Source organism: Chrysemys picta, chromosome 9, assembly GCF_011386835.1.
Source record: "Chrysemys picta bellii isolate R12L10 chromosome 9, ASM1138683v2, whole genome shotgun sequence".
Classification (NCBI taxonomy): domain Eukaryota; kingdom Metazoa; phylum Chordata; order Testudines; family Emydidae; genus Chrysemys; species Chrysemys picta.
This window is the reverse complement of record NC_088799.1, coordinates 100,617,621-100,644,703: the sequence shown is the minus strand read 5'-3', so window position 1 is coordinate 100,644,703 and position 27,083 is coordinate 100,617,621. Positions and strand designations below refer to the sequence as shown.

The following is a 27,083-nucleotide window of genomic DNA, read 5'->3' as shown; positions in this document are numbered from 1 at the left end:
GAGACAGTGGAGATCTTAGCTGCTAAAGTCTCAGAAGATGTTCACTCTCACGGAGCATGCTCCACCCCCTCACAGCTCCTTGTCCAGCTCCAGACTGTGCATGTGTCATCCACAGAGTAACTGAGCTTGCTACAGCCAAGGACTACACAGCAAAACTGGACTTTCCCTGTAGTTGCTCTGCTCCAGACTGGGATGGGGGTGGGCACTGGAACCCAGAGTAGGGAACATGTCCCTCCTGTGAACTCCGTGACCACCCGCATTGGGCAGCATGGAGTGGGAAGCCATCTGATTTGAATGCAGAAAGGACAAGAGTTGGACGGGGGGAGGGCAAGGAGTCGATTGGCACAAGGAGTCTGGCGAGATTGGGACTGGAGACATGGGGGGAGGGGGTGTAAGAGAAACTGGGCCTGGAACTAAGGTTGCCAATTTGGGTTGGATGTACTCCTGGAGATTTCGTCACATGACATAATCTTTAATTAAAGATTAATCTTTAATTCCTGGGGACTCCAGGCCAATCCTGGATGGTTGGCAACCCTACCTGGACCTGGCTGAGCAAGGCGACTGGGAGCTCAAGGCAAACAGGAGATGGATGGGGCAGGGGTGACGCTGAGCTCGGAGGAGGAGCTGGGAGAAGGGGACTCAGACTGGAAGCCATGGGTCGGGAAGGCTGGGGCTGTGAAAGACACAAGGTGGAGAGTAGGAGCCGAGTAAGAATGCTCAGATTGCACAAGGAGCTGTGGGAGACGGACGGGCTGGACAAGGAGACTGGGACTAGGAACCAGGGAGAAGGGAGACCGAGGTTGCAGGAGGAGCCCAGAGGGGGAGACAAGGACTGGGATGAGACGCCTGAGGAACGCAGACTGGGACGGCAAGGAGGATGGGGCTCAAACAAGACGCCAGAGGTAGGGCAGAGACAGGATCTGTCCCTGTCCCAGTCAAGAGCCAGGTTGCAGGGGACAGGGCAGAAGAGGTCACACTCAAAGGGAAATACATAAAAAAGAGTCTGTGCCCACTAGAGCACACTCCCTTCTAGAACCTGGAAAGGAACCCAAGATTCTTGAGTCTCACCCTTCCTCTGCTGTCAGCAACCACCTGTGAAACCCACTGGCGGGGGGTGGAGGACGACAGAGGACAACAGCCTATTGCTGCTACCACCTACTCCAATAGCTCACGTAGCAAGGGTCGGTGCAGTGATCTACAGGTTCCAACCCTGCTGACGAACAAAGGGGGAGTCAAATATGACCCCACGTGATGGGATTTGTTTTTCCAGTTTGCTTTTCTAAAAGCTAGGAAATTACACACCAAACACTGCACTAAAGGAACATGATTGAAGGGTACAAATTCAACCACTCAGAAAGGTAGGAGATGGCCTGGTTAAAGGTTGCCTGTGCAACATTATTTTGGCCGCCTTGTGTGTGTATACAGTACGATACAGCATTTACTCACTCGTTTGTTCCACAGCGTCCCGGCCTCACTCAGTGCACAGAACGAACCTGCCTTGGAAATGAATCAGGATTGTGTTGTGAATGACGCTGTTGGCTGTAGAAACGGTGCTTCATTTTTGGCAGAAGTTGGAAGGTGGCAGGGGATGGCAGGAAGAAAAAAGACTGACTCATGGTGAAGGCAGTTGAATGCTGCCCTGGAGAGCTGGATTCTAGCCCTGTTCCTATGTGAAGCTCGGCAAGTCACTTCAACCAAACTTTTCACACAGGGTCACGAATTGTGCGTTCCTCATTTTCTGGGTGACCAACTTGATACCCTGGGCTTTGATTTGCAGAAGCATTGAGCACTCACAGCTGCCACTGAAGTTAACGGGAGTTGAGCTTGAACATACAAAGTGCTATATAATGCTAATACTCCGAAAACTCAGGTCTAAGCTTCTCAGAATAGGTACAGGCAAGTCTCATCTTACGCTGGGGTTACATTCCGCTGTCAGCGCGTAAAGCAAAAACCACGTATAGTCAAAATTACATTGAGTGTAATGGCAGACGGAATCACCCACACTACAGGTACAGTATTTAAAATGTTATTTTTCTCTTTTTTGGTTTTTTGTTTGTTTGTTTTTGCTGACCGCGCAAAGCTGAATTCACGCATGTTAAATGCGCGTACGATGAGACTCGCCTGTCCTGAAAATTAGTGGATACTTTTGACCTTATTCTCTCTACACCTCTGCTCCCCATCTGTAAAATGGAGTAGTACCACCCCTTCGCCTCACAGCGGTGTTGTGAAGGTAAATTCGTTAAAGTTTGTGACACACTGGGATGCTGTAACGATGAGCGCCATAGACAAGCCCACGAAGCGTCTAATAATTCTGCCTTCAGATCAGGATTTGAATAGTGTGCAGTAGGGCCCCACCTTGAACAATGAGGATAAAACAAAATATTGAATAGCTGCTCATTCCGTGAGCTACCTCCATTCTGTGCACTGAATGAGGCAGGGAAAAAATAATATGTGATCGTGTAATTAAGGACTATCACAATGCATGCACACAAGGCGGCAAACTAAGGTTGCACAAGCAATCTTAATCATGGCATTTCCTAGCTTCCAAATGGCTGACTTCTCATCCTTCACAATGTTCTTCTAACATAGCATTGTGTGTAATCTCAGGGCTTGTCTACATTACCCGCTGGATTGATCGCTACCTGTCGATCCAGCGGGGGGTCAATTTATCGCGTCTAGTCGACCGCCGAGTCGACTCCGGTACCCCACCAGAGCGAGAGGTGCAGGCAGAGTCGACAGGGGAATGTCAGCTGTCGACTCACCGTAGTGAAGACACTACGGTGAGTAGATCTAAGTACGGCGACTTCAGCTACATTATACACAACTTCAGCTACATGAAACTTAGATCGATCCCCTCCCCTGCAGTGTAGACCAGACCTCAGAATCAGGTCGTTTCTACAGAATTTTGCAGTGTGACAGAATTCAAAGAGAACCATTATGTGTCTGGACATATTAACTTCTTCCAGGTCCGACTCTTCATCAAGATCAGTTTCAAGACCCATATTTACTTCATAGCCTCAGTTAATTTTTTGTTGGCAAACTTCTGTCTCAGATAAACATCACAAGGTGAAAAATATAAGCGGATTTCAGTTTCTCACCAGTTCAAAAACGCCATTCCCATTAGATGTTAAACATCTGCTTTTACTTCATCCTAGTCATGCACAGCACTTCATATTGTGTCTTTAAAATAAATTGCATGTAACCTAGCAGAAAAAATTGGTTATACTGCCCATCAGTTCAAGACTCTCAGTCTGAGCGGTGTCCTTTTTTTTAGGGGAGGGGGCTGGCGGGGGGGGGGGGGGGAGAGGGAGAATTACCCGAGAATGTCAATTACGCTGCTTACTCTTTGCTTGTGGCAGAATTTGATCTACATGGTCACAAATATAATCTAAATAATCTAGAAAAAAAGAAAAGCCTGTCACCTCCGACTTTAAAGCTGCAGCACATTAAAAAGCACAGCAGGGGCTCTCTCTCAACAAAATATGTCAGCCCTTCACATCTACAGCACATGCTGCTTTTTAGACGAGGTTAAAAAATATTCAAGAAATAACCTTTTTTAAAGCCAGATCAGAAGTGACAGCCGCTATTGAAACAGATCTTTGAACTAGGCAGAGAAAACACGTGAAGCTGCATCACAAACTAGCAGCAGATCTTCCCCTACTTTAGCGATCCATTTAAATGCAGGCGCTGTCCATATTTCTTATTCTATTGCATCTTCCAGCTGAACGCCGGGTGTTTTACTTGTAAGTGTTTGACCCACTAGTCAACGTGTTCTGTGCCCAACTCGTAAAGGAGTGTGTCCCAGCCCCTACAAAGGGTGAGGTTTGTACAGCTCTTCACTTGAGATTCTGGCTCTTAAGTGAATGATGCAGAGATTCCTAAGCAGCGTCTGTAACAGACTTGCATCCCTAGCCTCTGTTTGCCAGAAACTGGGAACAGGCGACAGGGGATGAATCACTTGATGATTCCCTGTTCTGTTCATTCCCTCTGGGGCACCTGGCATTGGCCACTGTCGGAAGACTGGATACGGGGCTAGATGGACCTTTGGTCTGACCCAGTATGGCCATGTTTATGTTCACTATGGATCAGACTCAGAGGGAGATGCAAAACACTCACTGCCCAGGGAATTACAAGTGTGTGTGAAGTATCAGGGGGTACCCATGTTAATCTGTATCTACAAAAACAACAAGGAGTCTGGTGGCACCTTAAAGACTAACAGATTTATTTGGGCATAAGCTTTCGTGGGTAAAAACCTCACTTGTTCGGATGCATAGAGTGAAAGTTACAGATGCAGGCATTATATACTGACACATGGAGAGCAGGGAGTTACTTCGCAAGTGGAGAACCAGTGTTGACAGGGCCAATTCAATCAGGGTGGTTGTAGTCCACTCCCAATAATAGATGAGGAGGTGTCAATTCTAGGAGAGGAAAAGTTCTTAGGAGTGTGTATTTCTGCAATATCAGCCCTGTTCTTGGCAGATTCTGCATGGGTTTAGTAAGCAATTTAATTTCCTTTTCCTAAAAAGGAACATCATTTTTCATTGTAATAATAAATAATAAATAATAATAATAATAATAAGTTGACCGACTACAGCAGTACAAATATGCTGCATTATTATAATCAGTTACTTACCAATTTCCTTAAAAAAAAAAAGGGGGTATCCAATCTATGACTGTGGTCCACCTGCTGCTTTACTGCTCTCTACTATTTTTAAATTACTTCTTTATGACACTTAGTCATAGATTTTCTGACTTGGGAGATAATAAATTTTGGAAGGACTAATCAGCAACAGAACCACTTTACAATGGATCAATGTTTTCCTTCTTATAGCTTTATTTTGCCTTTTTAAAATCCTTGTTTTTTGGCCATTAGATTAATACGGTTTTTCAGGCATATTCAGACAACTTTTAAGATTACAAAAATTCCTAATAACTTGAAATAAAAATCTTAGACATAAATACTTACTGCTGCCTACATTTCAGCAATCGCAAAAGATTAGTTCGATTCATGTGTCTATTAGATATCTACATTTTGTGCAGATCTATATTCATTTGCTATGTAATTACGGTAAAGATTTTCAGAAGCAGCTAGTGCTTCTGGGTGTCTCCGTTTTGGAGTGCCCCGTTGACGACTTAATGGGGTCTGATTTTCCGGGGTTGATTAATCAACACTTTCTGAAAATCAGGCTCCTAAGGAGTATCCAATTTGTCACCCAAAAACAGATGCATCCAGAATCACTCGCCACTTTTGAAAATCTTGACCTCAGACATTAAACCAGCACAATTCAGAATCTATCCTGTGTGTTTTACTTTTAGTTCTTAATGTTACAATTTCTAATGACTTGGTTAAATAATATCGGAGTTGTTAGTTAATTAATTGACCTTACACGGATACATGTTACTTACAATGTGCAAGACGCAAGCTTTTCAAAAGCACATGTGCACTTCTGAACATGCCAGGGTTGAGTGCAAACCCTGCTTAGCACAGGTATAAGTCAGAGACTTGCAAATATAGACACGTATGTTTAAAAGTCCAACCCAAAATCTAGTTTGGAAACTATACTCTAAACCTCATTTTGAAAAGCGTCTGGCAATACTCACACCCTCTGCAGCCGTATCAGCAGTTCAGAGTCTCCTAAAAAAAGGCCACATAATAGGTGCAGCGGCCATGTAGCTATTTTGCCAGCAGAGTTTCTTGCAACATGCCAGGAGCAGTTTTGGTCTTAGGCCTACACCCACAGGCGCAGACTCCATCAATGCCCCGGGGCTGGAGCCCCCACAGGAAAAAAAAAAAATAGTGGGTGCTCAGCACCCCAGCGATCAGCAGTGCTTCTCCCCTGCTGGCTGGCTCTGCCAATCAGCTCCTCCCCGTCCCTCCCAGCGCCTCCCGCCCACCGGTGATCAGCTGTATCACCAGCAGGTGGGAGGTGCTGGGGGGAGGGGGAAGAAGCAGGGTGTGCTCAGGGGAGGGGGCGGAATGGGGCGGGGCAGTGCAGGGGTGAAGTGGGGGCAGGCCTGGGGCAGAGTGGGGAGCTAAGCATCCCCCGGCAAATCCCAAAGTCGGTGCTTCTGCTACACCACTTCTGTCACACACAGTCCCTTCACACACACACCCCTGATTCACTGGCCCAGTTACAGATGGGGCCCTAAACTTCTTGCATCGGAAAGGGTCCTGCAAAGACAGAGCCAGCCCTGAGTGCAAGTAGAGTGACCAGATGTCCCGATTTTATAGGATCTTTTGGATCTGTTTTTTATATAGGCTCCTATTACCCCCCACCCTGTCCCAATTTTTCACACTTGCTGTCTGGTTACCCTAAGTGCAAGTGATCATGACATTCAAACCTACCCTTGCTGTGGCTAGTACAGAACAGTAGTTACACTTTGATGTCCATAGACAAGGAACATTTTCCTGCCAACATTTTAAATTTAAGATTTGGCCCAACCAAAATGTTACAGTCCGGCTAACATCACTTCTGAGCACAACAGCACGGGGGGAGTGAGGGAACTTACCCTTTAGCACACAAGTCACCCATCTCCATTTTGTAGCAGTTGTGAACTGATTTGCAATGCAAAACTATGATGAAGATATTCTCAAGCGAGCCTTGAATTCACTGTAGGCTGATTGGAATTGATTTCAAGGCCTCCGCCCATGCCACATCATTAGCACACAGTACACTTAAGACCCAGGATAGGCTGCACTACCCTTAAACTCAGTATCAGGATTTTGTACCCAGAAGTTTTGTGAAGTTAATGGGGAAGGGAGTATCAGAAGCCCATCTTGTATAACTGGCTTAGAAAACATAATAATCAGAACCAGCGAGTGAATGTCAATATTGCTGTTTTTAGCTTGGAACTCTATGACCAATCCCAAGCATTCAAAAATGAGTCAGGCCCGCAAACCATGAGGTTGTTTGGTTTGGTTTTAGTAACAGAGTTGGGGTTCTTTACATTGACCTTCAGGGTGCTCCTCGGTCACGATTTTTTCTCTGCAACCACGAGAGCTGGGAACTTGCAATTTTCAATTAAAGATGTAACTCTGCTGTTCTTGCTTTTCTCCAGCAGCTGGAACTCTAAGAAGACACTAAACATGGAGAGACTCGCTAGAATATGGCAAGAGATGGCAACACTGTACTGGAGGGGAAAGTGGGGGAGGTTTGAGGATGCTACAGATGAAACACCTGTAGTGCGTTGGGACTAAGTATTAACAGTGGGGAAAATTCACCCTTTTACAGAGAGACAGCACAGGCCTATGCATCCTATACCCGTACTGGGTAGTCTGAAATCGGGACTCAAGCAGGGTATGGGTCTTGCACTGGCCCTCTGCACACTGGTGAATCTCACTCAGCACAAGTGTGCTGTGAAAGACAATGGTGTTTATTACTGATGCAGGTAGCACTGCCACCGCTGGAGAGCTCCCACATTGCAGTTATGAGAGGAAGCACGAATAGTCACCAAGCAGTTTAGACCAGTGGCTCTTAACCTTTCCAGACTACTGTACCCCCTTTTGAGAGTCTGATTTGTGTTCCATATCCCCAAGTTTCACATCACTTAAAAACGACTTGCTTACAAAAATCAGACATAAAAATACAAAATGTGTGACAACACAGTTACTAAAAACTTGCTGACTTTCTCATTTTTACCATATCATTATAAAATAAATCAAGTGGAATATAAATATTGTACTTACATTTCAGTGAACAGTATATAAAGCAGTATAAACGGATAAAATATTTGTTTGTACTGACTTCACTAGTGCTTTTCATGTAACCTGTTGTAAAACTAGGCAAATATCTAGATGAGTTGACGTACCCCCTGGAAAACCTCTTCATATCCCCAGGACTCTGCATACCCCTGGTTGAGAACCACTGGTTCACACCGATGGGTCATGCTCTCTTGTGAAGCACCCAAACCGGTTTGAACAAGAGGGAATTAGACACAGGAGGATCTAGTGGACTACAAGAATGTAAACTGGTTCTGTTCTGTTTCCATCGTTTGAGGGGAAAGTCTATCTAACTTGGCTTGGACTGAGTTGTTAAGATCAGATGAAATTAAATGGGTGTAGGCTGCTTGTGGTTTTAAAATACTTTTTCTTTGATCCTTTGTTTCACGAAGGCTGTTGGTCACTAGGTCACAAAGGGAGGAGACCCAGTCACATCTGCAGGGTAGGGTGACCAACTAGCAAGTATGAAAAATCAGGACAGAGGATGGGGGTAATAGAAGCCTATATAAGAAAAAGCCCCAAATATCGGGACCGTCCCTATAAAATCAGGACATCTGGTCACCCTCCTGCAGGGTGATAAATGGTTGATATATACTGGGCCAGTGTAGTTAGGTCCCAGGCTAAGTGGATAAGAATCGGGAGCTCACTCTGAAATGAATAAGGGCAAGAGACCCCATCCCTGAGAGGGGGTGCTCAGAGAGACCAGAAAGGAGACACACGCAGCCAGCCTAGTACCACTAGCAACTAGAAAGACCAATCCATGGCGAAGCAGCAGCTAACTGCAGCAAAAAACTCAACCGTCCTTGGCACCTTCCTTCCCAAAAGCTGGAGGGAAACAAGTGGGCCTTGCAGCATAACTCAGACTCCCCACGGAACAGCATTTCCCACATTCCCACAGGGCATTCTTCCCGCCGGAGGCCTTCCGGTTCCCTTGAGCTGCAGCACCAGTGTAATCACTAGCTGTACACAAAAGGCTTCCTTTTCCCTCAGGTTACAGCTGACTGGCTCTGATGAAGCAGACCCACTCAAACCACTCCATATGTTAAAAGCCAGGCTGGGGAGAATCTTTCAACGACTCCGACAGGCCTAACAACTTTACAAGGGTTGCCCTGCTAGGGTTATCACTTCGACATCCTGCCAACACAACGCTCGAGGTACAACAGTGTTGGCACTTCACATGGCCCTCCCTCCATTGCTGTAGAATTCCCAAAACCTGCGAGTAGGCCCTAAAAGGGAGGCCCAGACACAATGCAGATCATATTCCCAAGTCAGTCTAAAGAACCACAGGCCTCCCTCTCAGGCAAGGCTACTTCTCAGTCTGGCATCTCTAAGTGACTCCACGGACGATAAACAGGGCCTCGAGTTCCCTTCGGGCACACGTGTTCATTTTCAGGGAACCCATAAAGCTGTCAAGGCTGTCATTTATTCATGGAGAAGCAAATGTCATGGGGGCCGGGGTAGATAGGGAGCTTCAGCAAAACAGCATCGTTTCCATGGTTCTCTCCCAACACCTACTACCAAAACACAATAGAAAACCTGAGAAGTGGCCATTATGGTACCCAGGGTAGGATCTAAGAGATGTTTCTCCAAGTCAGACAAATGGCCCAGATGCCTACACTTCACTGGGCAAGTCATCACCTTATTCAAAATGATGGGGCTGCACAGGGCGCCGGAACAGGGGGGCCATGGCCCTTCCACTTTTTACAGGCCATAAGGACAAGTGATAGGGGGAAAGGGGCGGAGAGGAGCAAGTGGGGAGCAGGGCCTCGGGGGAAGAGGCAGGCCGAGGGCAGGGCCTCAGGAAAGGGGCAGGACCTCAGGAAAGGGGCAGGACCTCTGTACAGTAGAATTGCCAGTTTTGGTTGGACATGTTCCTGGATGTTTCATCACATGGCAATCTTTAATGAAAGATTAATCTTTAATTCCTGGAGACTTCAGGACAATCCTAGGCCTCAGGGAGAATAGGCAGGACCACGATTGGGCCACCAGTGGCCCACACACACTTTTAAGGACCTTCTGCCTTTTCAAGTATTTAGGTGTTGCTGCACTCGGCATTGCAAACCCTAACTGATTTAGGAGCCTACGGGTTTGCGTCTACACTACAAATGCTACAGTGGCGCGGCTGCAGCGTAGACACTTGCTACAGCAATGGAAGGGGATGTTCCATCGCTGTAATAAATCCACCCCCTTGAGCATCAGTCGCTTCCATCAACCTAGCAGTATCTACAATGGGGGTAGGTCAACCTAACTACATCACATAGGTGCACATTTTTTTCACAGCCCTGAGCAACCTAGCTTAGGTAAACCCAAGTTTTAAGCATAGACCAGGCCTATGTCTCATTTTCAAAAGGGACTTAGCCACTTCAGAGCCTAAACCCCATTGACAATCAATGGGATTAAAGCTCCTAAATGCTTAAATCCCTTTTGAAAATGAGATTTAGGCTCCTAAATCAGTTAACTGTTGCCACACAGCGTAGCGAAGCCTAAATACCTTTACAAATCTGGGCCACAGATTCCGGATGCTGCATCTAAGAAACAACAAACATGGCGCCAAAAACCCCACTCCATCAGTATTGCTCTAATGCAAATGATACACGGATCTGGTGAGAGCAAGTTTCTCTCCTATAGCCCTAACAAGCTTTGCATATTGAGAATCTGTCATATATGTTTCTTTATTCCTCTTCAATACAAGAGAAAGGGTGCTTGTTAGGGGTGGAATGAGTAAAGCTAATTTTAAGCTTTTAAAATTAATAACAGATCAGAGTAAAACGCTTCTATTATTAAAAAGTCATTAAGGACCCAGTTTAAACCTACCAAAGAGTAAAGATTCAGCTCTAAAATTTAATTCCACCGTGGCCCATTCCACTATGCCTAAGAATTACGGGGACCTGCAAACATTGGCTAATTGCATCACTTTTACGCTGCAGACCGCAATGCCTCAGCACGCCACAGTGGGGGGGGTCCCATCTGCCCACGTTTTATTTCAATGTCTCTTTTTACAAATTAATCTACTTTCATAATTAAATGTAAGATTATAAATTGCTAAATTGATTTTGCATCAGCGGTAAAAGTCACGTAAGTGAGTAACAGACCTGAGGCGACCCAGTTTGTTAGAAAGAATCTGAAACCAGAGCATATTGACAGTTTAATTGGCTCGGCAACAGTTCATATCACTTGGATGAAATGCATCATTGGCCTTTTTATTGCTACATCTTACTGCAGCTTGAAAAGTGAAGTAGATGACAATCTAGTGGAATGTTTCCTTTCCACATGCGGCCTCCTGTCCTTGACTTTATTGCTGGGTCTAGGGTTTTTTTCCTCCTTCCCCCCCCCACTCCAAAGCAATGTTTACACACCGGCTCCTCTCTGCATTTTGAATACTGAGCGCAGTGGGAGAATTTATCTCCTTCCTTAATCCTTTCAGGCCAGGCAATGAAAAACTCTTGCACATCCATTTTTGTATTGGGGATACCAAAAATTACAGCCCCGTGGAGTTCCATAAATACCATGCTGGATGGTAGCGTGACATTTACAGCTGCCTAGTGCAAACTGGAAGACATAATTTGACTATTTTATAGCATTAAGGGGGGGAATTAGATGTGTTAATACTTGAACTATCGACGATAACTCCTGACTCAAGACGTAATTACAGAAAACAAGACCGTTAATTGAGCTTGTAAATGCTCCAAAAGCAGAAAGCTCAAACGAACGTACAATGCAATAGAACCAGAGAGACGGAGCAATCACCACCTAGCAATTCGTTTTCTGACGGAGGAGCATGTGCAGAAGACGTTTTGCCAGAAAGCTGCTAGAAGCAGCACGTTATCCAGGCCGTGATATGCTTGCCTCACACCTCAACGGTACGCAAGAGAAGTGGAGATGTAGAAGGCAGGGGCTCCATCTGGGAGATTGGAATTCCTGCCCTCAGCCAGCATGATGCTCCCTTCTATTGCTGACTATCTCACAGAGCCCGAAAACCTTCTCATGGAAAAAAATGTGACGTTTTTGGCAAATTTGTCTCACGTGATTTCACCCCCCCTCCAAATTCAGGCTTCCCCCAGTGCTGGGAATTATTCTCAGCGACGCATGCAAAAGAAATGCTCAGAGCCGCAATTTTACAGGGAACTCTGCATTTACGAAGTCTGCAAGTGCTGCCTAAAGAAGATCACCCCACAAGTGCCACCCAAGGCTCGTCTGCATTACGGAGACCATACCAGCCTAGCTTCCTCCACAGAACTATGGTGACCTAACCCCACAGTGTAGACGCAGCCAGAAGTGGCTTTTCTGTCACTGTAGGAACACCACCGGCCTGAGCAAAAATACCTACCTCAATGGAAGCACCTTCCATCCATCCGTCTACAGCGAGGGTTAGTTTGTAGGGTTCCCAATCCTCCAGGATTGGCCTGGAGTCTCCCAGAATTGGCAGTGATCTCCCGGCAACTATTGAAAGGAACCCATGAGATTTTAAGAGGATATTTTAAGAAAATGACATTACGCCATGCTGGGGGGGGGGGGGGGAATCTCCCAGAATAGCTTCAGTCAGAGTTGGCAACCTAAATAGTTCAGCATCGTTCTGTCGCTCCAGGGTGTGGATTTTCACACCCCTGAGCACTGTAGCTACGTCAACTAAACCTTTAAGTATAGGCCAAGTCTTAGCCAAGAGGATTAAGCACAGGGATGGGAGTCAGGCCTATCTCCACTTCAACCACTGACAGGCCTCAATGCCAAACTCCAGCTAGGCCTTGCCATGTCCCTCTGGATTCTCTCTCTAACTGTAGTCCTTTCTTAGCTAAGTTCTTCCTTTAATTGCTGTATTAGTTCACCACTGGAAACTTTATTTCTTTGCTCTAATTCTAGAGACAGCTTTTTAGCCTCCCAGGAAGAGGTTATAACTAAGATGAACGCAGATGCTCTGGTGAGATCTTTGAGATGATCTGGTAAACACGCTCAACAAGAGCCTATAGGTCACTAGAAATGAACTTCTGCCATGATTTCATCCATTCATATACTTCTGCCTCCTTACCATGCAGGCCTCGGTGCAGCAGGCTAAGGACCTGAAATGGCAGGAAGGCTCATTTTCTTGCAATCCATGGAAGAGAAGGTTTCCCAGCAAGGAAAGCAGCAGCACACAAGAGAGACAGGAGACATGCTCAAGGTGGCAGCAAGTCAGTGACAGAAACATGAGCAGAACCCAGAACCCACTCTCTGTCCAGCCAAGTTGGTGAACCTCAAAACCTCAGTCTCTCCAGCTGTGAAATGGAGTCAGCAATATTTAACCCCAGGGGAAATCCAGAGATGCACCAGATTTAAAGGGGCAGTACCCTGCCATTAGTCTATGCAGGACTTCACTGTGACTTCAACCGGGAGTTGAGCTGTACATGTTATCCCTAGTCTGAGAAGCCAGGCTCATTTTGTCCCTCTCCCTGCGGTGCCCTGGGACCCCTCCAATGTCAGGGGTAACCTCTTAAGCTAATTTTTCATCCTCAAAGATTTCTGGATATTCATATTCCCTTTTCCAATATCCCTACCCCCCCTCACTCAGGACTGGCCTTTAGGGGCCACAAAACCCCTGGCAACAGGCCCCTGGGGGAGCATTGGAGAGTGTCCCAGACTGATTTGGGTCAGTGGGAGCAGAGCAATCCAATATGCTCGTGATTAGCGGGGAATCTGTAGGCGTCCAGCACAGTCAGCTATGTCCCCTGCTAAGCACCCAGTGCGGCCTCTGGCCACAGGAGCGATGTCTACAAGGGAATGGTGAAGTGCTAAACACATGCAGTTCCCCTCCCCACAGAAGAGACCAGCAGCAGCAGAGGACGACGTTTTGGAAGCTATGGAAAGTGGGAGCCTTTCCACCCTACCTGCAGAGTACCAGAGAGGAAACCCCTCCAAAACAATGACATTAGGGCCCTGACTTTTCAGCCCTCATGGATCCTACCACATCCAGTTTTGCAGAATGACGCACGTCCTGGGAGTCTGTCGTGTTCTACAGCCCGTACCTTTGCTATCTGCGCAGCAATGGAGAGCTGCAATTTAAACTCCAGGCAGAGAAAATGCTAAACAAATATCTTTAAAATCTACTTTGCTAGTAGTGAACATTGTCATGCAATACATCCAATATTAAGTTTTATGGGACTCAGGAGGGCAATTACACAGCCTTAACTCCTCCATGATGGATTTTACAATTTGTTAAAGAAGCTCATCAATTCTCAGCAGTCATTTCTTAAAGCCCAAGGCTTCAACAAAGTTCTGCATTTTGCTGAGCCCCAAAATTTCAAATCATTTGACATTGCTGTTACAATTCCGGCTCGGCTTCTAAAGCGAAGCAATAGAGTACATTTCAGACCCTACTAGACTTGTAAAAAACAGGTTACCTTTGATTTATGAACAAGCAGTTCCGGTTATTGGAAGGAATGGTGACATTTCCCTCCAATGAATCTTATAACTAGAGTTATATTTATACAAACACAAATCTACACCTAGACATATACATATTTTTAAACACAATCATCAATCTGTGGAACCCATCACCACAGTTAACCACTACCAAGTTTCTTGCACCTCTTCCTGAAGCATCTGGCATAAGACATTGTCACAATACTGACCAGAATGGCCCACTGATCTGATCTCAACTAGCCATTCCTATGCTTTATATACACATCACACACACACACACACACACACACACACCAAACAGGAGGGTTTCAGAGATGTACATCAAAACTGGTGAGATGAGGAGATTCTGAGGCATCAAGAGTTTAAATTCCTTTCTAAACTAATAGAGGGCAAAGGTATTCAAATCAGCGGATGGCCTACAGACGATGAAATCACAATGCCTATATATTTGTATGCACAAGTTTAAGACTTAAACACTCATCTAAAAAAAAAAAAAAAAAAAAAAACTTCATTGGGTTTCTCTCCTCTCCACCTGAAGATGACACGAGTCACTATTTGACTGTACATATGTGAGAATTTGCTGTTTTCTACAGAAGCCGGACATGCTCTGTAAAGACTGAAGAGGGACAGCGGTTAGACAGACCTCTCATTCCATCATGCAACATTCACAACACAGCTGTGTTTCTGACCCCTACAGACCCACCCCTGCTATTGTTTGACTGTAACCAACAGGTGGTTTTTTGGTTTGTTTTTTGTTTTTGTTTTTTTAAGATTAGTGCTTATCCTTTAACAATCCCCTACTCTTCTGACAACATACACTATATTATGTTTGCATATCAGCCAGGTCAAGCAGCCAGGTCTGCTGACCAATTACAGCCTTCTCAATCTTCTCAGGGGTAACAAAGTTTTGCAACATTTGTCTTCGATATTGATGTTCTCTTGCCCTGGGCAGGGGTAATGCCGTGGTGAGATCCAGGTGGAAAAGGAAATAGCATTTGAGGGTAACTGTTTCCATTCTATGACCAATTCTTTGCCCTTGTTCACCATTGTCAAAATCAGAACCATCATCCCCTTCGCTGGGAATGAAATTCAACCCTCCTTACACACTGGGAACCAACGCGGAGGAGACCAGAGAGTGGGGGTAGGAGCACAATCCACACCCAAAAGCAGCCATTGCATGGGGTTGCATAGCCCCTCCATGGTTGCTGTTCCAGCAAAGAGTGGAGCAAACGCCCCAGGCCCACCACAACCCAGGACTGTCGATTACGATATTATATATGTACAGCATCTAGCACACAGGGACCGCAACTTCAGTTGGGGCCACTAGGTGCTGCTGTAATACAAATCATCAATTCCTACCAACTCCTCCTCCTCCTCAGCTCTGTATCCACATGGCTTGAGAAGCCGACAGGTTCTCAAAGCATTTGTAGACTAAGCATCTTTAGTACAGCTTTCCCAAATGGCTTCAGACAGCAATGCAGCCAGGTGAAATTTTTCAGCTGAAAAACTCTTTCAGAGAAAAATGCAGATTTGGCAACACCAGAAAGGTTTGTGCATTTGTGTTGGTTTCATCACATTGTTCATCGGGGTGGGGGGGAGGAAGAGAACCCTGAAAAGAGTTAAGTATTTCAATTTCAACTTTTTGAAAACCAAATATTTCTTTCATTGTTGTCTGAAGTGTCTTTTTGTTTCAAATTTTTAAAAATTTATAAACATTTCAAAGTGGTCAAAGATGAAACAAAGCCCCAGACTGATTCTATCAACGCAAAATGTTTCCTTTGACCTGAAATTATTTACATATTTGACTTCTTAAAAGTGCCAACAAATCAAAACTTCTGTTGGATGCTCAAATCTAGCTGTCAGCATCTCACAAACCGTTCAAGAGACTGGGATCTCCTAAATACAACCGTCCCATCTACACCACAGGCCACTCCCTTGCAGCATGGTAAGTGCAGTCACTTTGTAGCATCAGCTCAGGATTAAACAAAGACTGTGAATGGCTAGCCAACTACAAAAGCAGTTTCTCCTCCCTTGGTGTTCACACCTCAACTGCTAGAAGAAGGCCTCATCCTCCCTGATTGAACTAACCTCGTTATCTCTAGACTGATTCTTGCCTACATATTTATACCTGCCTCTGTAAATTTGCACTACATGCATCTGCCTAAGTGGATATTCACCCACGAAAGCTTATGCTCCAATAGGTCTGTTTAGTCTATAACGTGCCACAGGACTCTGTCACTTTTTACAGATCCAGACTAACATGGCTACCCCTCTGATACTTTGTAAAACAGGTTAGTTTTGCATGGCTATCAGAGTTTGGTCCCAATGGTAAAAGAACCAGACTGCAACTTTGATCTTCCTAGTTCGGGACTAATTCAGATTCCTGGCCGCTCACATTCTCTGGGATTGTCACCTCTGTTACATTTCACTTTAAATTCTTCTGCTCTTGTTACATGTTTTCAGGCAATGCCTCCCCCCGCCAGCCTTTTCCCTTTCAACCCCAACAGTCTTGAAAAGTTTCAACATTTAAGTACAGTAAATATGATGCTAAAGCACACACGAGTCTTCCTACTGCCAACACCTGAAACACCCTCCTGTATTGTCAAACTTAATTGGTTTTAAAGTGTTGGAGTATTAAATTATACCAAATCATGAGCTGTGACTTCTACACAGCAGCCCTGATACCAATGATTTCATTCTGCAGTGATTGACTAGAGTACTTAAAACAACTCCCCAAAGCACATCGAGCCTGATCGCTTCTTACCTAATTGATGCTGCAGATATCTTAGATTTACCAGTAAAAGGCATAATTAGTAAAGATAAGAGTTTTTCATATAGTTAATGTGTTTTTTTTTTAATTCTAGAGGCTTAGCTCTCTCACCTTGACTTTAAAGTAGCAACAGCAGCTTGTGACAAATTAAAAGCCTTGGAGGAGACAGAAGAAGAATCTTGGAGAGACAATCACTGATCTTTTATCTTCCAGACTTCAGGCGGAATCAACTTCTTCAAAGAAAACCCAATAAAGCCCAGACATTTTCATCATAACAAAATAAATAATTCAGTCATACTTGAGAGGGCTCCAACATTAGGATTGGCTATTTGATATGTGTGTGTGTCTTAGGCACTGCTAAACCGATAAAAGATAACCTGATAGAAGCTCGCAATGTCAAAACTGCTTTCAGCCCTGACAGATACGAATGGTTATAGCGTAAATAACTATAAGTAACCAAAATATCTGCATTTATGCCTAATGGAAAATGTACAGCCCTCTGGGCCGCCTGATAGGGCTAAGAATTACAGCTCTCTGATATCCTACTGCAGTGCAAAAAGGAATAAGTCTGATTCCTCTTTATAGCAGCTGCTTACCCACAATCTAGAGAGATTACAGGTCTGGGAGTGAGAAAATAGTCTTCTTCCTTTATTAAAAACCCTGGATTATCTGGGTTGAGTCAGTCATCGTTTTAAAGAGACTAGAGAATTCTGGGCAATTCTTAACAGAGGTCCCAAGTACTTACACTCAAACATCCCCAAAGCCTGCAGTCCTTACTCAGGCAAAATCCCCTTTGAAACCAATTGGAGTAGGGTCTGAGTCTAGGCCAGCGGTTCTGTTACGACTAAGGATAGTGAGATTATTGCTGCTGACTTTAATGGGAGCCCGGTGAGGCCGCACTTCAAGACTGACGGATTTGGCCTAAAAGAAGTTAACTGCAGCACCCTGGCCAGGTTCCAATTCAGATAATTACGTTCTGCCTCCCTGTGCCCCCGCTGCCGTTCCAGTTGAATGCCACATTCTATACTCGCTGTCCTCTCGGCCGTGCGGTGTTGCGACGTGTAGCTGAACAGCTGCCACATCTCACCATTGGGCGGTTGTATTTCGGGAGCGGGTTGAAGGGAAGCAGAGTTGTATATCAGTTTACATTTGTAAAGCGGTTTCAGCTTCTGCAAGATAAAGGGAGCTGAGGAAACGCAAGCTAACCTTGCTTGTTAATCTTTCTGCATGGAAGTCTGTGCTCTGGAAGATAAATTCCTCCCCTGTTCTGGGCCTGAATTTTCAGAAGCCAGCTCTTGCAAGAAGCTGCAGTATCCACCCACAGCCAGGTCCACCTGCTGTCAAATGCCACACCCAGCCCCAAAACGCACTGCAGGGAGCCAGGCAGTGCCTGGGTGGCGACCACCAACTAATAATCCCCACCCACACAGACACAGAGCACACACAAAAACACAAGAAATGCAGCTGGTGCTTGGATGGGCACGGCCACGGACAGTGGCTGCTCCAAGAACTTGTCAAAGTCCCAGCCAAGAGGCCAACCCTTCAGCCACACCCCAGCCCTGTACCCTGGGAGCACCCAGCACCTCTTAGGGACCTGTATGTGACTGACCATTTGCTCAGAAAATCCTCTCAACATCCAGACACACTCCATATGTGGTCCACCAGAGCTCAGTAGAGCAGGCCACTCACTCCAGCATGGGAAACATTCTGGTCCAAGCATTTACAGAAAGAGACACACAAAATTTTTACCAAGGATACAAAGATCCCAATGCATGTGAGCCTCTCTAGAGCCAAACGTACATGCCCATTAGGAAGCCAATATCTGGAGCATGAGAATGTGCAGAAATAGAACAGTTTGCCCTGGCCAGGTGTTCAAAAGCCACAACCCAGCTGTCCCAAAAATCATGAGATGGTCTTAAAAATTGTGAGACTTTTTTGAATAATAAATGTTGGGTTCTTTGCCATTGCGTTCAGGTTTCTGAGCCTTTCAGGTGCATTCAGGTCACATTTTCAAACTTTTCTTGGCAACCATGATGGCTAGGAACTTTCTTTTAAAAACAAATAAAAGCACGCTAAGAGTCTCATGTAATCACATGATTCCAGGAGCTGGGGCTTTAAGGAAGATACCAAATATCCCAAGAGTAGACAACATGGCAAGAGGAAGCCTTTAGGACAGTATTATCATTACTGCCTCTCACATCCAGATTTGGATTCCCGCCTTGGTCCGCCTGGCTGGACTGGTTGGCATTCCACACAGGCTGCAAGGCTCTCTCTTCCCCACGCATTTGGCAAGATGGCTACTGGGTTGAAGATTTCCTGTTTCTTTGGCTGGAGCATGGTAGGGAGGTAAGAGTTTCTATAGCAGGATGAGACCCTTCGTGTTGGTTACTAGGCTACTGATGTAAGAACTCCTAGAGCACAGGATGAGACGCCTGTTGGTGGCATCTTATAAATCTAAATTAAAAGCTTGGTGTGGGTGATCATTTCTGTCAAAACAATTTAAAATGCCACGTATAGCCATAGCTTTAAGAACTGTGTGCAGTGGTATAATGTACATACACTACATTAGTGTAAGAATTCACCAGTAAATAAACTAGAAATGAGAATATGGAGGTTAGAGAGGGTGGAATCCCAACCCCATTCAAGCCAATGAGGGTTTTGCTCTTGATCTCACCGGGGACAAGATTTCAACGTCCTGGGATGCATTCGGTTCGCTGTGACGCTGGTAAACAAGCTAGAGCCGCTCGTCACCACTACTGTCTCCAAGAGGAGACTGTGGTCCAGCAACTGGCGTGTGGTTACAACCGGCCTTTTACGCTGCTTCACCGGTGTAGAGCGAGAACTGAACATGACCCTCTGCTCTCTGACTAGTATTAGCTGAGGGGGTTGGAGAACGAGCAGTCATTTCAAATCACAAAAGCAACTTTCTTCGCAAGTGCACCGCATTAGCAGTTCTCTCCGCTGCTACCCACGGCCCTGTGGGGAGAGCAGCCCTGCAGCACTTAGAACTGCCAGCCCCACTCATGCCATAGGGCTTGCTGGGGGCCAAGATTTCTAGCAAGACTTATGGAGCGGGGGGGGGGGGTTTCCTACCCTGCCTAAAGGTCACTGCAAGAAAAGAAAGTCCCTTTGTACATCTACAGAGTATTTAAAAAAAAAACCAAAATTTTTCACATTCAAACAAACTACATTAGAAATCTGAGGTTTTGCCTCACCTGATTTTTTCTTTTTTTGCTGGAAAACTCATGGGAATACATCACAAGAGACTGATATGGGAGCACTTGAGTTAGGGTGACCAGATGTCCTGATTTTATAGAGAGAGTCCCAATATTCGGAGCTTTTTCTTATATAGGCTCTTATTACCCTCCCCCACCCTCTGTCCCGATTTTTCACACCTGCTGTCTGTTCGCCCTAACTTGAGTGGCTATGACATTTCTAGTTTGTTTTTGTTTACCCCGTGTAACTCAGACTCCTAGCCAACATCTGGGAGAAAAGTTTTCTTTGTGCAAAGCCTAAATCACCTGCCTCTGCTTTCAGAGAAAGGTGTCATCCCCCCGCCCGCAAACAAAAATAGGGCAGATTACACCAGGCGCTACTAATGTTAAAAAGAAAAAGAAAAATCAGCAAAAAGTTGTTCACACCATTATAAACAAACAAAAAAGACGCCATTCTTTCCCTTGCCGTTCACCTTTAAGGTCGCTTTTAAAATTCTATTTATATTTTGTTATTTAGAGGATGGGAGGGTTTTAAGAAGGGTCTGGGTAGGATTGCCAGCATTGACCTGGAGTCTCCCGGAATTGAAGCTTAATGTTTAATTAAGATTACATCATGTGATGAAACCTCCAGAAATACATCCAACCAAAACTGGCAACCTGAGACTCTGAGGGGAACCTGAACCCCCACAGGCAGGGATCATATCCAGAAGCCAGAGGAGAGGGGAAGCACCAAGCATCATAGGACCATCATGGCATTAGCCATCAGAGCTAGAATATGGAGGTCATAGTGCAACAATAAAAACAGCCTGAAACACACTGGCCCAAGCCCTGGGCTGCTGTGTGTTAGCACTGCTCCCTTGACTACAATGGAGCAACAACAACTTGCACCAGCTGAGGATCTGAACCACAGGGTCTACATGTGCTCGGTAACAGATAACACAGCACAATCCTGCTATGTATGTAATCTGCCATTAACACGAATATACCACAGTGGATGCTAGCTCCAGTCCATTTTAACACGGTCAAATTCAGCAAGTTTCTAAGGTAACAAACACTATTTAAATCACCTCCATAATTTTAAAAATGCCTGTAAGACAAGACCAGGGCCTAATTGTACCACTTAAATTTGGTGAAGATTCTTTTTTTGCTGTGTTTTCTTAAAACTGCAATAAAGGAAGAGCTCAAGGGTCTAAAACTCTAATAATCTAATAAACTTTGCTAAGTGAACACTGTAACAGATATGCCTGGATGAGATTTTTGTGAATGCCAGACAATTTCCCCTGATCTTTATCAGCAGAGAGGCTGCTAGAGCTTCGGCGGGAAGAAATTACATTTAGTGAAAAAATAATAACATCTGGGATAGATACTGTTTGTCAGGCTAACGGTCCCTTCAGATGTCAGGCTAAAAATATTAAAATGAACTCTGAAGGGTTTCTTCTTTTTTGTGAGTGGGCAGGATGTGTTCCCATACCAACATATTACACCGCTTGAGGCAGCAGCACAATTATTTCCTCCCAGCACGCCATTCCCAGGAGACACGCGGGTCAGACCCATGGACTCTGTGACATTTTGTCGAAGTAATTGATGAGGACAAGGGACAGTTTTTCAAAATAACTTTTTTTTTAAGCCATCTCTACACATTACTTCAGCTTTTTCTTTTAACTGTGTGGCCAACTCTCACAATTGTATTGCAAATCTCACAAGGTTGGGTTTTTTTTCTTGAAGCCCCCAGCTCATAGAGTCATGGAGCCCTCCTCTTCCCCCGCACCGAGTCCATTTTGGACAAAGCAGATACAAAGGGGTTGTAGATACAGATTTTAAAGAGGTATTTAGATGCCTAAAGATGCAGATAGGCACCTAGTGGATTTTACAGAGCCCCTAGAGACATATCTGCATCTTCAGGTGCCTGAACACGACCAAAAAAATCAGGCCCAAAGCCCTCTGCTAGTAGAGTAACCAACACCAGGAGCAGGACAACCCATCTCTGTTCTTTCACACCCATCCCATGGCAGATTCTCCAGAATCTATAAGGCTTGGTCTACACTAAACCCCCAAATCGAACTAAGGTACGCAACTTCAGCTACGTGAATAACGTAGCTGAAGTCGACGTACCTTAGTTCGAACTTACCGCCGTCCAGACCCGGCAGGCAGGCTCCCCCGTCGACTCCGCGTACTCCTCGCGGCGAGCAGGATTACCGGAGTCGACGGGGAGCACTTCTGAGTTCGATTTATCGCGTCCAGACTAGACGCGATAAATCGAACCCAGAAGTTCGATTGCCTGCCGCCGAACCAGCGCGGTAAGTATAGACAAGCCCTAAGACACATTGCACTGCTGTAACTGGGAATCAGAAGGTTAGAACGGAATGTGGGGGGGGAAGGGGTAAAAAAATCTCTTGCACTAAGCACTACAACTCTAGAAAAGACTCTTTCCCATCACCTCGACAGCTTCCTGCCTAAGAGAGAGTCAGCCTTTCTGTGGCTTCTTTGGCCTACATCTCTTCCCAAGTCCATACGTGAGGTCAAGGTCCACTTTTTGCAGCTCTCACAACCTTTGGTGCTTCACCCGCCAAAATATTTTTAAAGAATGGAGACCCATGTTCTACTTTAAAAATATATATATATATCAGCTTTTCATTCCAAAGATAAGTAAAGAACCCAATTTTGAACATTTGTAATCAGTCTTCTTTGAGTCCAAAATAATTTATACAGAGCTCATTAAACTGAGTTGCTCTTGGACTCCAGCTAGAAATTCACCCTTTGATAATGGGATCACCAGAGCTCTGCTCTAGCAGTGATTAGTTTCATTAGTCGAGCTAGTTGGGAATTTTTCAGCAAAACGTTTTCTCATCGGGAAATGTTGATTCGTTGAAATTAAAACTTTTTATGGATCCATGTCAATTTCAGCTGAACTTTCTTCATGACGGTTTTGCAGGTCCAGGATGAAGTTTCTGGTCCAGATTAAATAGAGACATCTCCCTCAATAGCAGATAGCACAATGGTTAAGAAAATCATCTAGAATCTCCCACACCCAAGTCCCTACTCTGCCTGAATCCCCTCGCTGCTGGCCTATCACCTTTTCTTGGGGGAGGCGGGGAGAAGGAAGGACAGTCAGTCTCTCTCGCTTGCTTGCTCTTTTTCTCTCTCTGAAATTTTTTTTTGAAAGATCTCGGTTCCATTCCAACCTGGAATGAAAGCAGATTCTAAAATCTCAACATTTTTTCACAAGAGGAAATTCTTGTTTTCCAGCCAGTCCTATTTCATTAGCTATGCACCATTTCTGACTATGCCTCACGTTCCTCCTGTACACGTCATCTCATTCTCCCAGGAGGTTTACCTTATTCTGTTTAGCACTCATAAGATACATTCTCATTCAAAAGGCTCCAAAAACCCTTCTATCCACTTATTTTTTTCAGAGAAATAAAAAGTGTGGTACACGTGCTGACAAGCTGAGTACCGGATCGGAGCAGGACTTTTGTTAGGGTCTGATCGGAAGTTCATTACAGACTCTCATTGACTTCAGTGAGCTTTGGATCTGGCCCTGAGCAAGACGTGGTCAAAAATAAATGAGATGCCTGTCCTTAGCAGATAATACTAGCATGCTGGGAAATGCTTGATTGCTCATGCCTTTTTTTTAATATAGCACAAAAGTTATTCAGTTAGAATGATTGAATCCCAATACTATGTTGGTCAACATTCACGCAATCATTTCATCTCACATTAGCCATGGAAGAAAAGATTTTGCTTGAGGACAGTCCATGAAGAGCAATTGCAAGCATAAATGACTATACCAATTGCCATACTCTAGCAATGAAATGTGTTTATCAAAGGTCAGTTTTGCTGAGAAAACAACACATCATCAAATTAAAGAGGGGGGAAAACCACGGGTAACTGTGAACAGAGCAACACGCTACTCCCATGGGCAGAGACAGTATTTAGCTACCTCAATGAGACTTTCATTCTAGACTGCAGCCTGAAGTAGGTATCGGCAAAAATCATCACACACACACACACACACTTTAATGGGTTTATGAAGTATTATACTGAAGGAATTGTACAAGTATCAGGTTGGTTAGTTCTAAACAAAGGGATTTTTAACGTATTTGCACATCACAGAAAAATGTTTGGTCCTAGAATCTATATCCACTGTTTCTATTAGAGGGATGCGCAAATCTCTTTTTACTCCTTTGAAATGACTGTGTGTGTTAGTGGTTCAGGCCAGAGACTGGGCATCAGGAATAACGGCCTTGCTACTGACTTGCTTTGTGATCTTGGGCAAATCATTTCTGCTCTGTGTACCTCAGTTTACCCATCTGTCAGGTAAGAATAATACAGTACTTATTTGCATTGGGTCAGAGGAGCATTGTTCAGTGTTAGTAATTAGAGCTGTTGAAGTATGTTGGGACCCTCAGAGGAAAGTTATTATGAAAGTGTCAAACAGGGCCATTCCAGCTGATGCATCTCCAGCATCATCCAAACGCAGTTCTAGAAACAAACCTGGTTAGGGGACTTGTGCACAGATCCCAACCTGCCACATCAGAAATCCCTCCACAAGAGCCACAGGCAATACGAGAACCGCAGAAACACCTGGGATAGTCTCCTCCCATCAGCTTGGTCCAGGGGCAGCTTCTGTATTAGCCACAGAAGGGCCCTTACACTTTTCAAACCCGAGGCTATTTATAATTTTACCGAGGTTCGGAAGCGAAAACCGAATCTAGTCCGGAGCAGCCCTTTTGGATTGGAAAGTGGAGAAGGTGCCTTAGAGAAGCAGTTCCTAGCCATTCATCCTAACCCCTCTCCACACCCAACAGCAATTAGCAACAAAGAAAACTTCCATCACTCGTCCGTATTACCCCAGGGCACCGAGGACGACCTCACAGAGGTATCTCCTCGGGCCACTCACACCTAGGTTTAACCAGCTCTTTTTCTTTTCCAGCTGGTCCACAGTGCTCCCCACCCCATCTCCCACCAAAATCTGCTCCGACACTGCCCAGTTCTTCCTCCAGCACCAGCAGGGGAGGGGGAGCCTCGGCTGATTGCCCCTCTAACCCTGTCCTGCCTACAGATCAGAAGTGCACCAAGTTGCCTTTCCTATGGAAGGGGCAGGAACCAGAGGGCGTAAAGCATCTGTCAAAGGGGATTTAAAACAAAATTCAGACATACTGGCAAGGAAGCCCCATTCGTGGCTTTTTGGGGCTCAAAATGCTATTCATTTGCAAGCTACACAACGCTTCCTCCACTAAGCCAACAGCAACAGAGCACAGAAGCCCGTAGCTCTTTCAGATATCGGCTACTGGGCCTTGTCATTTCTCACTGGCAATGGTGAATTATTCCACATGTGGTAACTGTCACATCTGGGGCCTGGGCTGCTTGATCGTTAGAGACCTCGCGCCGTGAAAGTTCAGAAAGAAACTAAGTGCTTCCACAGCAGATTGTCACAATGATTTAATTAGCCAGGCATTGAAAACCTACAGTGCCGTGACCACGTAGCTACTGCAGCTCGGCAACAAGGCATGGCCCAGACTGAGACGCGCGAGCATTTATTTAATGCTTCAGTCACTATCAAAGAGAGACCCCTGAACACAGCCGCAAAGCCTCAGAAGCCCTATCCGCTTGCACTTCTAGGGCCCAAAGAAAGGATCTCTCTGAAAGAGACTCCACCTCCAAGAGAGGCTATTGGACGTGTCCCTTCCGGGTCGTGGGAATGGGTGTAACAATGCCTGTTGAAGACGACCTCATTCCCCCAGCGCTTTATCACCACAAAACTTTCCCTAGTACCATTGAGAAGAACTATATCAGTGAGGTGCCCTAACTAGGCAAGAGTTACAAGGCTTGTCCTCCATTGGCACTAAAGGGGGGGCAGGAAAGAGGGGGGGCACGAGGACCCCCTTCTCTCAGCCCATAGCCCCAAGCTGCAGGGTTGACGGGCAAGGCGGGTGCTATCGCAGGTCCGGGGAGTGGCTCATGCCCCATTGATACCCTGAAGGAGGATGCAGGGGAGAAGACACTGCTCTTTCCTGATGTAGCAAGGGCTGCTGCTAGCAGAGCTCAGAGGGGAAAGTCCCATTCAGCCTTAATCATTATTCCCGCAGCCGAGCACCCAGGACACCATAACGCTCCCTGACGGCCGTGCAAAGGAAAGTCAAACGCTTACCTTGGAAGACGGCAGCGTTTTGAATGATGAGGAACTTCAGCTCCAGGCTGGCAGACTGGAGCAGCTGCTCCATGGTCAAACGGGCCGTTGCCTGATACTTCTCCTCCATTTTCCTTGAGCAGCAGGTTGAACCCTTTGGGACACACACTTGCAGATCTGCCCCTGCGTACGGAGACGAGTGCGTTAGAAGCTGGCCTTAGCACATGGAAGAAGAAAGCAGCTCCGGAGTCTGGTACCATTGCAATAATTGCATCAGGCAGATCCTGACTGAACGGCAATGCTCCGGATTTTGTGCATCCCCTACTGGGCTCCCAAGCACCTGCAGAGCTGAGGGAAGAGGCATTCTAGGCAACATGGATATAGCTGGAGGGGAACCATCTGAGGATAGCAGTCACCAAAACCCTGCTTAAGGCATAGGCCCCCATCCTGCTTTGCCCTAGAGACATAGCCAAGCTGTGTTGGGCAAAGTGATGTTAGAGCATCATTGTGCTCACATCTCTATGGCTGTGGGCACGCTGGGAGCATGCAGTAGGGGGCCACAGATAGGAGAGAACCAGATCGGGGTCGAGGATGCGGGGAAAATGAGGGGTTTGACAGGAAAGAGGAGCAAAGATTTGATGGAGGGGAGTTTGTGACACTGGGGTAATGCATATCACTGAATATACAAATCACAGCATTACCTTATTTGCATATGCCCTCCAGCCTTCCAAACCCACAGCCCTAACTGGAATGGGCTTAGGACAAACCAATTATTTTTCAGTTTTTAATGTCAGCTAAGAGAAGTCTATTCAAATATAGTGTTTCTACTGTGTGAGCATTACTACAGGCCAAATC

General features: G+C 45.5%; 1 protein-coding gene across 4 annotated transcripts in view; it reads right to left on the bottom strand.

Annotated features, from left to right (window-relative positions):
* GPC3 (glypican 3) overlaps positions 1–27,083 on the bottom strand; it is a 267,941-nt gene that overhangs the window by 227,173 nt on the left and 13,685 nt on the right. For 3 of the 4 annotated variants that reach the window (XR_010590450.1, XM_008179013.4, XM_042851179.2), the window contains exon 2: positions 26,250–26,411. Coding sequence is in view for 2 of the 4 variants with exons in the window: in XM_008179013.4 (XP_008177235.2) it covers positions 26,250–26,411 (162 nt within the window). In the remaining 2 variants the exon portion in view is untranslated. Of the gene's footprint in view, positions 1–26,249; positions 26,412–27,083 lie in introns of those variants that run through there. The other variant, XM_042851180.2, reaches the window with a different exon arrangement.